General features: G+C 42.1%; 1 protein-coding gene across 1 annotated transcript in view; it reads left to right on the top strand.

Moving 5' to 3' along the window:
- LOC311113340 (sodium/potassium/calcium exchanger 3-like) overlaps positions 1–15,776 on the top strand; it is a gene marked incomplete at its 5' end in the record, with an annotated part of 47,423 nt that extends 31,647 nt beyond the window's left edge. Inside the window, 13 exons of the mRNA XM_084156557.1 lie at positions 402–486; positions 1,175–1,278; positions 4,581–4,655; positions 9,085–9,110; positions 9,339–9,392; positions 9,615–9,748; positions 11,015–11,175; positions 11,333–11,612; positions 11,775–11,941; positions 12,128–12,242; positions 12,406–12,518; positions 12,642–12,707; positions 12,940–15,776. Of these exons, the coding sequence (XP_084012683.1) occupies positions 402–486; positions 1,175–1,278; positions 4,581–4,655; positions 9,085–9,110; positions 9,339–9,392; positions 9,615–9,748; positions 11,015–11,175; positions 11,333–11,612; positions 11,775–11,941; positions 12,128–12,242; positions 12,406–12,518; positions 12,642–12,707; positions 12,940–13,092 (1,533 nt within the window). The 3' untranslated portion in view covers positions 13,093–15,776. The remainder of the gene's footprint in view (positions 1–401; positions 487–1,174; positions 1,279–4,580; positions 4,656–9,084; positions 9,111–9,338; positions 9,393–9,614; positions 9,749–11,014; positions 11,176–11,332; positions 11,613–11,774; positions 11,942–12,127; positions 12,243–12,405; positions 12,519–12,641; positions 12,708–12,939) is intronic.
- Between the last annotated feature and the right edge of the window lie 799 nt (positions 15,777–16,575).

Consider the following 16,575-nt stretch of genomic DNA (forward strand, 5'->3'; position numbering starts at 1 on the left):
TGAGATGTACTTATGTTGCAGTTTGTCATTCTGTGTGTTAGGGTCGTAGTTCAGTTCAAGGTCAAGGGTTAGGCTGTGGTATTCTTCTCAATGACATATTGGATCCTGTGCCACTTGCATCACACATGTTGACTTTTCTTATTACAGTGTTACACTGTGAAGCTTCTGATGACAAGACTCAACTTGTTCTGCTTTTGTCTATCTATTACTTCTCTCTCTCTCTTTCTATCTCTCTCTCTTTCTATCTCTCTCTCTCTCTCTCCCTTTCTCTCACTCTCTCTCTCCTCTCTCTCTCTCTCTCTCTCTCTCACTCACTCTCTCCCTCCCTCCCTCCCTCCCTCCTCCCTCCCTCCCTCCCTCCCTCCCTCCCTCTCACTCTCTCTCTCTCTCTCTCTCTGTAGCGTCTTCATCTCAGTGAGGATGTAGCAGGGGCAACCTTTATGGCAGCTGGAAGCTCCGCCCCTGAACTCTTCACCTCTGTCATAGGTAACACACACACACACGGACGCATACAATACACATACTTACTCACTAGCATGGACACACGCTCACACACACACACACGACCCAGTAGAAGAGGAGCATGTACAGGTATTATCAACATATTACATGTGATCTTGTTAAGCCAATAAATAGACGTGAAATAAACATGGATGAAGGCTGATGAGAAGCAATGCACTGACGTCAGTATTTTAGATTGCCGCTTTTGATAACACTGTAGATTAGAAGCAGACTGTTGTGGTTTAGTAGACAGTGTATGACGTTGTATTTACTGTAAACAGAGAAGGTTTTAGAATTAGACTCTAGTTTAATTTAGTCCTTTGACATGGCTGAGCTGTTTATATGTGTTGTGACAGCTGGGGGCAGTTGTTTGATGTCACTGTCAATGTATCGCATCCAGTCATCCAGGGCCGCTACACACACACACACACACACACACACACACACACACACACACACACACACACACACACACACACACACACACACACACACACACAGAGGACACACATACACACACACAGCGCGCTAAGACTAGAGACATCAGAATTTGTCTGAGTAGACTGCTTGTTATACAAGGAAAAGGTTCTGTGTCATACTGTGTGTGTGTGTGTGTGTGTGTGTGTGTGTGTGTGTGTGTGTGTGTGTGTGTGTGTATGTGTCCTCTCCGCAGGTGTCTTCGTCACTAAAGGAGATGTGGGTGTGGGGACCATTGTGGGATCAGCAGTCTTCAACATCCTCTGCATCATCGGAGTGTGTGGGATCTTTGCTGGCCAGGTATCGTGTCATGGTGTTATATCATATTATAAAAGCATGGTCCCTGAATGACTTCTTGGTATTTTTGACTTGATAGTATATCTCAGTACAGTGTATACATATCTACACTACCAGTCAAAGGTTTGGACACACCTACTCATTCAAGGGTTTTTCTTCATTTTTTACTATTTTTTACATTGTAGAATAATAGTGAAGACATCAAAACTATGAAATAACACATATGGAATCATGCAGTAACCAAAAAGGTGTTAAACAAATCAAAATATATTTTATATTTGAGATTCTTCAAATAGCCACCCTTTGCCTTGATGACAGCTTTGTACACTCTTGGCATTCTCTCAACCAGCTTCATTTACATTTACGTCATTTAGCAGACGCTCTTATCCAGAGCGACTTACAAATTGGTGCATTCACCATCTAGCTAGTGGGACAACCACTTTACAATGTATATTTTATTTTTTTTTGGGGGGGGGGGGGGGGGTTGGGGTAAGGGGGGGGTAGAAGGATTACTTTATCCTATCCCAGGTATTCCTTAAAGAGGTGGGGTTTCAAATGTCTCCGGAAGGTGGTGAGTGACTCCGCTGTCCTGGCGTCGTGAGGGAGCTTGTTCCACCATTGGGGTGCCAGAGCAGCGAACAGTTTTGACTGGGCTGAGCGGGAACTATGCTTCCGCAGAGGTAGGGGAGCCAGCAGGCCAGAGGTGGATGAACGCAATGCCCTCGTTTGGGTGTAGGGACTGATCAGAGCCTGAAGGTACGGAGGTGCCAGGTAGTCACCTGGAATGCATTTCAATTAACAGGTGTGCCTTCTTAAAAGTTAATTTGTGGAATTTCTTTCCTTCTTAATGCGTTTGAGCCAATCAGTTGTGTTGTGACAAGGTAGGGGGGGGTATACAGAAGATAGCCCTATTTGGTAAAAGACAAAGTCCATATTATGGCAAGAACAGCTCAAATAAGCAATGAGAAACAACTTTCCAGGTCAGTAAATCCGGAAAATTTCAAGAACATTTTTGTACGTTTCTTCAAGTTCAGTCACAAACACCATCAGGCGCTATGATGAAACTGGCTCTCATGAGGACCACCACAGGAATGGAAGACCCAGAGGTACCTCAGCTGCAGAGGATAAGTTCATTAGAGTTACCAGCCTCAAAAATTGCAGCCCAAATAAATGCTTCACAGAGTTCAAGTAACAGACACATCTCAACATCAACTGTTCAGAGGAGACTGTGTGAATCAGGCCTTCATGGTATAATTGCTGCAAAGAAACCACTACTAATGGACACCAATAAGAAGAAGAGACCTGCTTGGGCCAAGAAACACGAGCAATGGACATTAGACCTGTTGAAAAGAGTCCAAATTTGAGATTTTTGGTTCCAACCAATGTGTCTGGGTGAACAGATGATCTCCGCATGTGTAGTTCCCACTGTAAAGCATGGAGGAGGAGGTGTTATGGTGTGGGGGTGCTTTGCTGGTGACACTGTCTGTGATTTATTTAGAATTCACGGCACACTTAACCAGCATGGCTACCACAGCATTATGCAGCGATACGCCATCCCATCTGGTTTGGGCTTAGTGGGACTATCATTTGTTTTTCAACAGGACAATGACCCAACACACCTCCAGGCTGTGTAAGGGCTTTTTTACCAAGAAGGAGAGTGATGGAGTACTAATTCAGATGACCTGGCCTCCACAATCCCCCGACCTCAACCCATTTGAGATGGTTTTTGATGAGTCGGACAGCAGAGTGAAGGAAAAGCAGCCAACAAGTGCTCAGCATATGTGGGAACTCCTTCAAGACTGTTGGAAAAGCATTCCAGGTGAAGCTGGTTGAGAGAATGCCAAGAGTGCGCAAAGCTGTCATCAAGGCAAAGGGTGGCTATTTGAAGTATCTCAAATATAACATATATTTCAATTTGTTTAACACTTTTTTGGTTACTACATGATTCCATATGTGTTATTTCAGTGTTGAGGTCTTCACTATTATTCTACAATGTAGGAAATAGTAAAAAAATAAATAAAAACCCTTGAATGAGTAGGTGTGTCCAAACTTTTGACTGGTACCGTAAATATGGGCTACATACAGTGTCCATATCTGTTGTCCAAGAATAACCATAATAACGTATTCTCCATACTGTATACAAATTCAGTACATATACATTTGCACGTACAGTACACCATAAATAATGAATATGAAATGACCATATGTGCGTTTACAGTATCACATCTGTACAGCCATAGCCTGCCTTACTGGCCTACTGTAACATGTATTCTCCCTGTCCATATCCCTGCACCATGCTGTGGTAAGCCTGAGTCAAACAGGATATATTCACTGATGGAATCATTTGACATAACATTACATGACAGGGCTCACATGGAACGAAGGATAAGCTCACTGTAAAAAAAAAAATAAGGACTTGAATAAATACATAGGATAAGTCCCAAATGGCACCCTATTCCCTACATAGTGCACTAGTCTTGACCATGGGCCCTGGTCAAAAGTAGTTCACTATATAGGGAATAGGGTGCAGGCCTTTACTTCATTATGTAATGAAGTAAAGGCCTACTGCCAGGAAACAGTGTATTAATGTAAAGTCATCTTAAAACTGCCAGGAAACAGTGTATTACTATTGTTGATCTAGTAGAGTTTGGCCTGGTCCCAGATCAGTTTGTACCATCTTGCTAACTCCTATGGTCTATTGTGGCTCTAAAGCACAAACAGATCTGGGACCAGGCTTTGGCTATGTGTTTCTCATAGGAAGATATTATGTGTTTTACAGTTTGGATAGCCTGATCCCAGATCTGTTGGTGCTGTCTAGCATGACATGACTATAGGAGTTTGCTCTACAGCACAAACAGATCTGGGACTAGGCTAGGGCTTGACTGTGTTTCTCTAAGGAAGATATGTGTTTCACTGTAGTAGTGTGTGTGGGTTGATTTGCATGCTAAATAAATGCAGGTTCTATAATGCATTAGTCACTGTGTGGTAGGCTGCCTGTGCTGCATATCATTATGTAAAATCAATGGATACACCAACACCTTTTTGGAGTAGGTGAGTGCTGCCTACTTGTCTTTTGTACGTAGTGTGATCTATTCAGGTCAACTCGAGCTCTTCGTGTATCTCGGTATGCTTATGAGGGAGCTGGAGCTATAATTGCTATTGTTGTGCCGAACCGCAAGCAATATAAAGTGCTATCATGAGGGTATACTTGACTGCAGATTATCAATGTAATAATGCTGTGTCTTTTTGTGTCTCCTGTCTGTCTGTCTGTCTGTCTGTCTGTTTGTCTTCTCTCCATCTGTCAGGCTGTGAAGCTCTCCCATTGGACACTACTCAGAGACTCCGCCTACTACACGCTCTCTATCGCTGCCCTCATTGCAGTAAGTGGCCAACTACATACACACACACACGCACAGATACGCACAGATACACGCACGGATACACACACACACACACGCACGGATACACACACAAGCAGTGTGCCAACACCTGAGTTCTCCCTGCCTTACAGAGAGAGAGAGAGAGAGAGAGAGAGAGAACGAACATCAGCTGGACCAGTCTGTCTGGTAGAGAGAGTTTAGCTCGAGACAGAACATCAGCTGGACCAGTCTGTCTGATAACCCTGCTCTGATGTGCAGACAGACTCATCACACATCACTCCTCCCAATTAACACAACACTGGGTCTGACTGACATAGATAAAGGACATCCACATTACACTGAACCATACACGGTGTTATTATAATGCAGGTTTACATTTATTGTCATGAATTTTGCCCCGGAGGCAGAACTGAGCGATTTCCGCTAGGGACAGATTGAAATTGACTGGGGGGATGGGTGGTTCAAAATAGGGGAGGGTTGTCAAACGTATTTATTTTGCTTTGGGGAGGGTTGTGTGTTTTTTGGGGGGGGCAGAGGGGAGGGTAGTGCGTTTTGGGGGGGGGCAGAGGGGAGGGTAGTGCGTTTTTTCCCCCCTGGTTTACATTCCTTCTTCTGCTCGTATTTTCCCTATAAACAATGGCTTAACTTACTTTTGATATTACCCTAATAAAGTTTAGAAACATTTGTGAAGGTTTGGTGTGGTGTGGCTATTATTAACCTTTAGCTACTGCAGGCCTATGATATGAAGGCAGTGTGCCCCGGCTCTCCAACTGACTCTGACAGTTGAACTTGCGGTGAGGAAGAATGTTTTAGGCCTACCAGAGTTACTCCTATAATCTAACGGTATAATGCTTATCTTTATACAAAATAGTCTGATCGAAAATTCCCGAATTAGCCTCCTTCTGTACGCCTATATCTGTATAGAAGACGCAGTAGCCATCTGACATAAATAAATGCATCTCTATCTCTCTGGGGTTAGGCCTAAGCTTCTCTTCCTTTATATAGGCTATATATATATATACAGTGGGGAGAACAAGTATTTGATACACTGCCGATTTTGCAGGTTTTCCTACTTACAAAGCATGTAGAGGTCTGTAATTTTTATCATAGGTACACTTAAACTGTGAGAGACGGAATCTAAAACAAAAAATCCAGAAAATCACATTGTATGATTTTTAAGTAATTAATTTGCATTTTATTGCCTGACATAAGTATTTGATCACCTACCAACCAGTAAGAATTCCGTCTCTCACAGACCTGTTAGTTTTTCTTTAAGAAGCCCTCCTGTTCTCCACTCATTACCTGTATTAACTGCATCAATGATCATGAGGAAGGTGAGGGATCAGCCCAGAACTACACGGCAGGAACTGGTCAATGACCTGAAGAGAGCTGGGACCACAGTCTCAAAGAAAACCATTAGTAACACACTACGCGATCATGGATTAAAATCCTGTAGCGCACGCAAGGTCCCCCTGCTCAAGCCAGCGCATGTCCAGGCCCGTCTGAAGTTTGCCAATGACCATCTGGATGATCCAGAGGAGGAATGGGAGAAGGTCATGTGGTCTGATGAGACAAAAATAGAGCTTTTTGGTCTAAACTCCACTCGCCGTGTTTGGAGGAAGAAGAAGGATGAGTACAACCCCAAGAACACCATCCCAACTGTGAAGCATGGAGGTGGAAACATCATTCTTTGGGGATGCTTTTCTGCAAAGGGGACAGGATGACTGCACCGTATTGACGGGAGGATGGATGGGGCCATGTATCGCGAGATCTTGGCCATCAACCTCCTTCCCTCAGTAAGAGCATTGAAGATGGGTTGTGGCTGGGTCTTCCAGCATGACAATGACCCAAAACACACAGCCAGGGCAACTAAGGAGTGGCTCCGTAAGAAGCATCTCAAGGTTCTGGAGTGGCCTAGCCAGTCTCCAGACCTGAAACCAATAGAAAATCTTTGGAGGGAGCTGAAAGTCCGTATTGCCCAGCAACAGCCCCGAAACCTGAAGGATCTGGAGAAGGTCTGTATGGAGGAGTGGGCCAAAAACCCCGCTGCAGTGTGTGCAAACCTGATCAAGACCTACAGGAAACGTATGATCTCTGTAATTGCAAACAAAGGTTTCTGTACCAAATATTAAGTTCTGCTTTTCTGATGTATCAAATACTTATGACATGCAATAAAATGCAAATTATTTACTTAAAAATCATACAATGTGATTTTCTGGATTTTTGTTTTAGATTCCGTCTCTCACAGTTGAAGTGTAACTATGATAAAAATTACAGACCTCTACATGCTTTGTAAGTAGGAAAACCTGCAAAATTGGCAGTGTATCAAATACTTGTTCTCCCCACTGTGTGTGTATATATATATATATATATATATATATATATATATATATTATTTATTTATTTATTTATTTATTTATTAAAATATTAATATTATACAGTGGACACCTAAGTCTATAGGCCTATGCATGCAATGCCCTGATACATTTTGTGTTAAAATCTCTGACAGCTGAACCGTGAGGTTGACAATTATTATTTTAGGAATTAGCCTAAAAACCAATAAAAAAATAAGGTTTTGCATATGCTACACATCGAAACACAAGAAATAGCATTTTTGTAATTTGTTATAGCTGTTTTTAAGGACACGTAAATGTGGCTCATTTGGCCAACATTCCTTGTTTATTGATGGCGCCAGGTTGGATCTGAATGCATATGGATGTCCGTTAAAATTCGCAAATGTCCAGTAAATTAAAATCTTCCCTGTCATGTTGTCTGCTGCCAAATTTTCCTAAAGGAAACTCTGAAATGGCACATTGTTTTTATGAAGATTTTAGAATATTTGCATAAAAATCTGTCACCAATTGGATTGAAACCTAGCTATAGACACCCGAAAGACTCTGGCAAATGCGCTAGTCCAGTGTCACTTTGATTATTCCTGCACATCATGGTTCACCAGCAGCCCCAAACATCTAAAGAATAAACTAGCAGCCAAACAAACTTGTAAGAATTGTACTTAAACTCCACCATCATACTCATCTGGAGGTTGAGCATTTTTTTGTCTCTATCAATGTAATTGTACATGTATTTATGTTTTAAAAAATAGGGACCATAATGGAAATAAGTCCCCGACTTTATTGTGCAATCCTGGTCACTTAAAAAAAATATTTGTGTATATATGTATATATTTTTTTGACAAATTAAATCAATCAATCCAAACTGTGCAGCGGCCAATTGATGAATGGAAATAGACATCTGTTACAAAGCACCAAAAAGTTTAATGACATTCGGAGATTGTCAAGCCAAGCCTTCGATACTGGGAATGCCTACAAGCTAGGGAGGGATGTATTTTCTGTTTGTCGAGATTGACATAGTCTATTTATTGTGGTGTTGAAAACACAAACCATGATTTTGAAGTGCCCGAAGTCGGTATGCTTTGTTTATTAGTTGTTTGGTGCATTGGCACAGAATCCTGTTGGTGGAAAATCCATTGCATTAATATAAATATGGCATCAAAATGTTGAAAATCTGATTTCCCTTTAGCTGATCATTGTCTGCAGCCGGCTCTGATCGTAGTGTAATGAAACAGGCAGGGAGAGTGAGCTCGTCTGTGGTGGTCGGCGAACCCTCAACCTTCTGGCCCGTAGCCCTGTGTGGCATCGACTGTGCCACTAAAGCATGCTGAAGTGGCAAAGTCCATATCCACATTTAAAAACACACAGTGGCTACAGGTATTTTGATCTTAGGTCGTAAACATTATTTAGAGTTAATTCTATGAGGGGGGAGGGTGTTCGATTTATTTTACAGTACAAGGGGAGGGTCATGTAAAAATATGTTTTTTATGTTGGGGGGGGCATTTTTTGGGGGGGGACCAGCCCCTTCCCCCAGTACATTTCGATCTGTCCCCTAGATAGGACAGCTGCAAAGTCAATGTGGTCTATATCGTAAAAATTAATGAAAAGACAAATTATCTATTTGGTGTTAATTTAAGGTTAGCAGTGTGGTTAAGGTTAGGTTTAAAATCAGATTTGATGACTTTGTGGCTGTGCCAGCTAGTGACCACTCTGCAGAGCTGCCTCCAGGGCAACAATCATGACAACAAATACCAAACTGCAATTATATGTATGTTAGGCTTTTAGAATGAAGCATAATCACACAGCACATACATCCACATGCGTCATTGCAAAAAGAAAAGTACTGTATTTTTCCACTTGACATTGGCTGAGTTAGACTGTAATGAATCAGATGTTGAGTAACAGGTATTTTTGTCCTGGTTCTGTCATGGAGAAAGGCTCTGGAGTGGGCATGCCCTCTGGTGGTGAACATAGATATAGCATTGCTTTAATAATCAGTACTGGAAATGCAGGGAGATTGTGTTGTCACATCTCTCCCTTTTCCTAAATATTATCAATCCCTCTCTTTCTCCTCACAGTTTATCTACGACGGGGAGGTTACATGGTATGTCAAAATGTATTTCTCTTGATATTCAGCTGCTTGATAATCAGTTGATAAGTCTCTCCGGTGGTGTATTTTGAATAGATTATCCTGTGCTCGTCTCAACTGTACGTGTAATGTGTGCCGTCTAGGGTTGAGGGCTTGAGAACAGAGCAGAAGACACATTTCCATTGTTCGCTGTAACACATGGACAATAACGTTGGATTCATTCTATTCTATATTGTATTGAAGGTGGGAGTCTCTAGTCCTGAACGTGATGTACCTCTTCTACATTATAATCATGAAGTGAGTATGATCATCATCTGGTGGTCACATTATCACACACCCACTTCCCATCTGGACCAAGAACTATTCATCTATCCTAAGTCATTTAGATACTGTACAATCAGAGGCAAATGTATTACACTGTTACTCACAGGAAAGTCTGCATACTTTTGTAAACTCTTGTATACTTTCAACTCAATTATCATTATCTCTGAACTGAATTTTCATCACTTGTGTATGTAGGTTTAACGGCCGAGCGAGGCGCTACTTTGACCGGCGGAAGAAGAGTTCCGTGAGTCTGGCCAACGGTCTGACGGGCAGCACTGACCTGGAGGACAACGTCACCTGTGATGCCACCGCTGTCCTGCTCAAGAAAGGTACCTAAGCTGGTGGCACACAGATATGACATCACATTATCAGGCTTCTGTGGGGCAACACTTTATTTAGATAGTCTTTAGAGCATCTACAGATGGACTATCTACAGACTATCAGTAACAGCTCAACTAACTATCTACTAACCTTAACCTTAACCCTTTACCTTAACCCTTACCCTAACCCTTATTCTAAACCTAACCGTAACTTTAGCAAGCAGTTGCTTATCAACAGATAGTCATACTATCAACAAACTATCTGAACTATCCAAATAAAGTGTGACCTTCTGTGGTATAATACAGAGAAATACAGTTTACAGTGAAATGATTTTGATAGTTGTGGTGGTTCCACTGAAAAATGAACTATTGTAGTATCTCAGTTTCATGGGTCATCAATCTTCAGATATGGAGAGTTAAAGGGATACTTCGGGATTTTGGCGAGGCCCTTTATCTACTTCCCAAGAGTCAGATGAACTTATGGGTACCATTTTTATGTCTCTGCGTGCAGTTTGATGGAAGTTGCTAACGAGCGCTAGCGCAATTGCTAACTAGTGTTAGCTCATTGCGCTAATGCTAGTTAGCAATGGCTCGTGAAACTACCTCCAACTTCCTTCATACTGGACACAGAGACATTTTTACATTACATTTACATTTGAGTCATTTAGCAGACGCTCTTATCCAGAGCGATTTACAGTTAGTGAATACATATTTTTTTATACTGGCCCCCCGTGGGAATCGAACCCACAACCCTGGCATTGCAAACGCCATGCTCTATCAACTGAGCTACATCCCTGCCAGCCATTCCCTCCCCTACCCTGGACGACGCTGGGCCAATTGTGCGCCGCCCATGAGTCTCCCGGTCGCGGCCGGCTGCGACAGAGCCTGGATTCGAACCAGGATCTAGTGTCACAGTTAGCACTGCGATGCAGTGCCTTAGACCACTGCGCCACTCAGGAGTACATCATGATCCTGAGAGACAACAGTTAATCTGACTCTGGGGAAGTAGATAAAGGGCTTCATTGCCAAAATCCTGAAGTATCCCTTTAAGTGGACGGTACACACATTTGTATGTATTAGTTTAATGTGTCACCAGTCTGTTAGTGATAACAGTAGCCATTTTGTGACTATCCTCATAGCTAACTTCCAGTGTAAGCCCAGTGTGCTGATGGTGGATGTGCTACTGTCAGCCTACCCCCACCAGCTCTCCTTCTCTCATTGATAAACTATTAGAGAAGAAATAACCAGGCGGCCATTTTGTGTCTGTCCCCATAGCTAACTTCCAGTGTAAGCCCAGTGTGCTGATGGTGGATGAGCTACTGTCAGCCTACCCCCACCAGCTGTCCTTCTCTGAGGCTGGCATGAGGATCATGATCACCAGTCACTTCTCTCCCAGGACACGACTCACCATGGCTTCACGCATGCTAATCAATGAGGTAAGATTAGGGTAACACAGACACTCACACACACGTATGAATTGGACACTTACACCCCCCCACCTCCTCACACACACACACACACACACACACACACACACACACACACACACACACACACACTCTCTCATTGACACTGTATTGTGTGTGTGTGCAGAGACAGAGGGTGATCAACACCAGTGAGACCAGGGTCAACCAACACATCACCAACGGAGACTCAGACTCTGCAGCCGCCAGGGCTCCGGAGAGGCGGGGTCTGGAGAACGGCAGGACGGGCGGGGCCGAGAGAGGGCTGAACGGGAGATGCGGAGGTCAGGAGGTCCTGGAGACGGAGAATGAGACGGAGAACGAGGATAATGACAATAATGAGAACGATGGAGGAGAGGAGGAAGAGGAGGAGGAGGACGAAGGACCTCTGGTCCCTCACAGACCACCAGGTGTGTGATCATGTTATCTGCCTATTTTCTTTATTCTATGTTTTACACATTTAAATTCACTGACACTCATTTTCTCTCTCTCTCGCTCTCTCTGTCTCTCTCTCTCTCCGTCTCTCTCTCACTGTCTCTCTCCCTTTCCCTTTCCCTCTCCCTGTCCTCCAGCGGGAGTGTGTAACAAGATGAAGTGGTTGCTGTGCTGGCCTCTGTGCCTGCTCCTCTTCTTAACCATCCCTAACTGTGCCAAGCCACGCTGGGAGAGATGGTTCATGGTGTCCTTCGTCACCTCCACCATGTGGATAGCTGGCTTCTCCTACATCATGGTCTGGATGGTGAGTTCTTATTCAACCTTTATTTACTAAATGTCATATTAGCCTTGACTCCAGCTGTCATCTCAAACGGGAATACAGGGTTGAGGTCTGGTATTTGTCTTGCAAAAAAATGCTATGTGTGACGGTTCCATTCTAGCCTTGGTTACAATTCTAATGATACGACTGCCATGTTGTCATTGACTATAGGTGACTGTGATTGGGTACACGCTTGGCATCCCTGATGTCATCATGGGCATCACGTTCCTGGCGGCGGGGACTAGTGTTCCAGACTGCATGGCCAGCCTCATCGTGGCACGCCAAGGTACAGTAGGGAGAGACACACACGGAGACCACTCCATCAAAACCAACCCCACAACTCTCGTCTTTTTATATGGTTACACAGAGATATTGAACTACAATACTTCACACACAAAGTACGGTGTTATAATACAATATATTACGATAGATTTTTCTTTTCTGTCTAGGTCTGGGAGACATGGCCATCTCTAACTCTATAGGCAGTAATGTGTTTGATATTCTGGTGGGCCTGGGTCTGCCCTGGCTTTTACAGACCCTCTGCATTGACTATGGATCAACAGTGAGTATTCCTGCTATCACCCATGTTTTTATTTGACTATTGCCCAACATTGTAGACAGGCTTAGAGCAGAGTTGACTGATAACTGGCTGATAGCTGATCACGTGGTTCTGTGTCCTCTTCAGATCTCTCTGAACAGTAGAGGATTGATCTTCTCTGTTGCGCTGCTCCTGGCCTCAGTGTTCCTCACAGTGAGTACAGGCTGTACTCGGATCAGCCTAACCCCAATACTAGCTTCAACATTATTTTAAAACAACTGTCTATAAACCAGTGTGTTGGGCTAATATTTTCACCTGTAACCTACGTAGAATACCTCCTATAACCTATCCCTCTCTATGGTCTATCTATGAAGCACACAGAAATGTAGTGCACTATGTTTACTCTCGCTCTCCTTTCCCTACTCCTCTCTTCCTCTGTCCTCAGGTGCTGGGCGTCCACTTAAACAAATGGACTCTGGACCGTCGACTGGGTCTGACCTGTCTCCTCATGTACGCCGTCTTCGTGTGTTTCTCCGTCCTCATCGAGTTCAATGTCTTCATCTTCGTCAACCTGCCCATGTGCCGCGAGATCCTCTGATCATCGTTCTCTTCCTCCTCCTCCTCCTCCTGCTTTCGCTCCCGGAGGATGTCTTTGCCACAGGTCTTTGCCCCCTGTCTGCTCGCGCAACCCTCGAGTGGATGTTTATCTTGAAATAATAGTTATTTAATTTATCTTTGGTGCAATACAAGCGAAAGATGAACGGAGATTTGAGTTTGGCTGTTTTTGGCTGGAGAAGAGAAGGTGTAAGAGAATGTCCCATTAGAACATGGTGAGGTCAAAGGTCAACCAAACAGGAAGTAGTAGTGACTGCTTCCTGTTAGCTTTCTGTTGCCAGGTAAACTGAAGACATTGGTTTGGATAAACTAAACTGTATTATCATCAACGTCGATGTATAAGCTGCTAACTGACTGAGAGAAGATGATTGGCTAACGGCGATTGATAGCCAATAGGATTGGGTTATTTTCTTACTCTTTGTACAGTTTGGATATAAATATTATACATATTGTTTAAGGTGTTTTAAGTTAGGATGGATGTGCGACAGGATTCCATGTGTGCTGGCTGTACATATTTGAAGAGAATATTGACATGGAGAAGTTTATCGACATATCGCTCTCACTTAGACTGGTTCGGTTTTTCAACCATTCGGTGAAGCGGCAAGAATCAAAGAAGAGGAGGACATTTTTGTTTTAGCAGAGTGCACTGTAGTGACTTGACCAACCAGTGATGCTCTCATGCCAGCCATTACTTCTCGCAAAGTGTAAGAAAGCATGGCGTGCTAATCGTGAGTCTATTCCTTTAGCTTTACGCCGTAAGGGAGAGTTCATATTAATCTGTTCTATTTGCAGTAAGAAATATTTATGTACAGTACAGTTTCTCTTGAGTTATATTCTCTCCAAATATATCCAAATATATGTGGGATATATATTTTCCCCAATATATCCCAAAATTATTGTAAATAAGGGATATCCCTGGAGTTGAAATCCAGCACCGTCACTTTATTGAACAGAGATACATTATATAATATGTTTCTGTTGTACAGCATCTAGTTGTATGTAACTGTAACTACTGAACTTAAGACCCTTTTAGGCTATAGAACCTTGTACAATAGTAGAATACTTTCTACTCAATAGTAGAATAGTTTCTACTCAGTTGAGTACAACATTTCTACTTAAGGAAAATAAGTATTTTTAGAATAGTAAGTGATGTAAGAAAGTACACTGTCGAGATATAGCTGGATTGAAGTGTGTGTGTGTGTGTGTGTGTGTGTGTGTTTGTGTGTGTGTGTCTGCACACACACATGCGCGTGCAAGTAGGTTTTTGTGTGGGTGTTATTTATCGAATTCCCTAGGAGGACCATGAAAAATACTGTTACTGAGCAGACATAATCATGATTAATTTATTTATGGGTTAATTTATTCACAGATCATGTCTGCTCTATCGGTATCAGACAAAAATGTGGATCCAGTTCTAAATGGAATGCTTTGTGTTCTTGTTTCTATGTTATTGAGATTCAGTGTACCAGTTATATCATCTAAATATGGGAAAACTGACTCTGTTGATTATATTTAAGAATATAGAACTTTCTAATTTATAAGTTTTGTTTAGTTCTTATTTCAAATATAGTATATATTGCAGCATTTGTATATTGTAAAAATTAACACCTTGGCAGATGCCGTACATGGCACATTAACTAGACTGGTTTAGCCACCAGAGGGCATTCAAGTAAATTTAATTTGGGAGCCATTGAACTAGATTTGATATCTCTTAGTAATAACGGTGTCAGTTTCTAGCAAGCAAACCTTTTGCACTCGCACAACATATCTATTCTTAAAACAGTGCTTCTTAAACTCTTGTAATATCCCAGGCCCCGTATTCACAGAGTCTCAGAGTAGAAGTGCTGATCTAGGATCAGGTCCCAGCTGTCCAAATAATGGTATTCATTATGAGCTAACAGACTAAACTGATTCTAGATCGGCACCCCTACTCTGAAACGTTTTGTGAACACAGGCTCAGGTATTTAGTTAAGGCCTCAAACCAACAACAATTGTGGATGTGTTAATGTATTTAAGCCAAAACAGTAACATATTTTGTCAACAACGGTATTGCCACTTTGTATCAGTGCTTTGTATCCACAGCATGTGTTCAAACCAAAAGTGGAGATGTGCTAACTGAGAATGTCTACTATGGCTTACTTTTATGAGGATTGCCATGGTTACCGGATTAAAGGACCAGTCCGATATCTTTTTGATGCTTTGTAGCCACATGAATGGTCCTCAGACTCAGAGTTTGTTGTATAAGTATTTGTACATTTTCAATGGGGGAGTAAGACAATAAGATTATTGATTTTGGCACATAGAAAACAGTTTGGGTACTTTTAAGTGAACAGAAGAGGAATTTTCTGTTAGTCTGCATGTCTCTTCATAATAAGTCTGGTTATTTTCGTGTGTACATTTTAATTAAGGTATTTCATGATCAAAAGGCACTGTTTTGATTATGTTATACTGTTCATATCAAAAGGGAATATAGGCTATTATAAACAATGTTTAAATAACTTATGACAAACATATTTATTTGGAAAAATACAGTATTTAGAATGTAGGCCTGCTTCCCTAATAGTTTTCAACAAGAACCAATGTCATTTTACGGTCATGTCTTTGGAATTGTTTGTAAATCCCCATTTTCTTTCGTGAGGGCCTCTGGTTAACGTAGTCTCTCTTAGTACTCTGTGTTTAGGAGGGATTCAGTCATATTTTGCTCCCAGGGGTCTTCTTGCAATAAACAGATTTACATACAATACAATAGTTTCTACATTGTTAATATGTGTTTTTTATTGAACCTTTATTTATCCAGGAAAGACCCATTGAGGTCAGAAGACCTCTTTTACAAGGGAGACCTGACAAGTGTTCATTGGAAAATCTGTAGGATGAGAACACCAAAGGAAGGAATTCATGTGGACAAAGGTTGAATAAGGTTTATGGACATATGGTAGCTGAGTTATAAGTTGTAGTGATAGTCATGTATTTGACACAGTAGGCTCCTTCTGATTGAAAGTCTTTGTGGGTGTTTGTTTCAGCATTTTACACCAATGTACTGCAGATGTTCTAATCTCCCACTATATTGATAAATGTATAAATCTTAAAAGCTGTGGAATAACTGTATGTTTATGGCCTACAGTACATGAAGAATAAATTGGTCTGTGAAATAGTCGTCCAACATCCCCATCAGTGCATGAACAAGTTCCAGAACTGGTCATGTGACCTAGAAGTTAGCACTCGCTCGAGCCTTGCACTCGCACTTCAGTGTTTTGCCGGGAGAGGGTTGAGCCTGAGCGATGTGTAAAGAACTGAACTGGAGTTGTGCAATGGAGACGTTTTGGCAATAATTAAACTTGAAAAGAATGAAACTATAAGATGTGATGCAAAACTATATGAAACAAAAGTAAAACTTTATGAGTTCGGGTTGTACCACGCATAGACCACTTGGAATTGTGTGGTTTCTGCTACAAGACGACGACTTTAT

This window comes from Coregonus lavaretus, assembly GCF_964263955.1.
Source record: "Coregonus lavaretus genome assembly, chromosome: 40".
In the NCBI taxonomy this organism is placed as follows: Eukaryota; Metazoa; Chordata; class Actinopteri; order Salmoniformes; family Salmonidae; genus Coregonus; species Coregonus lavaretus.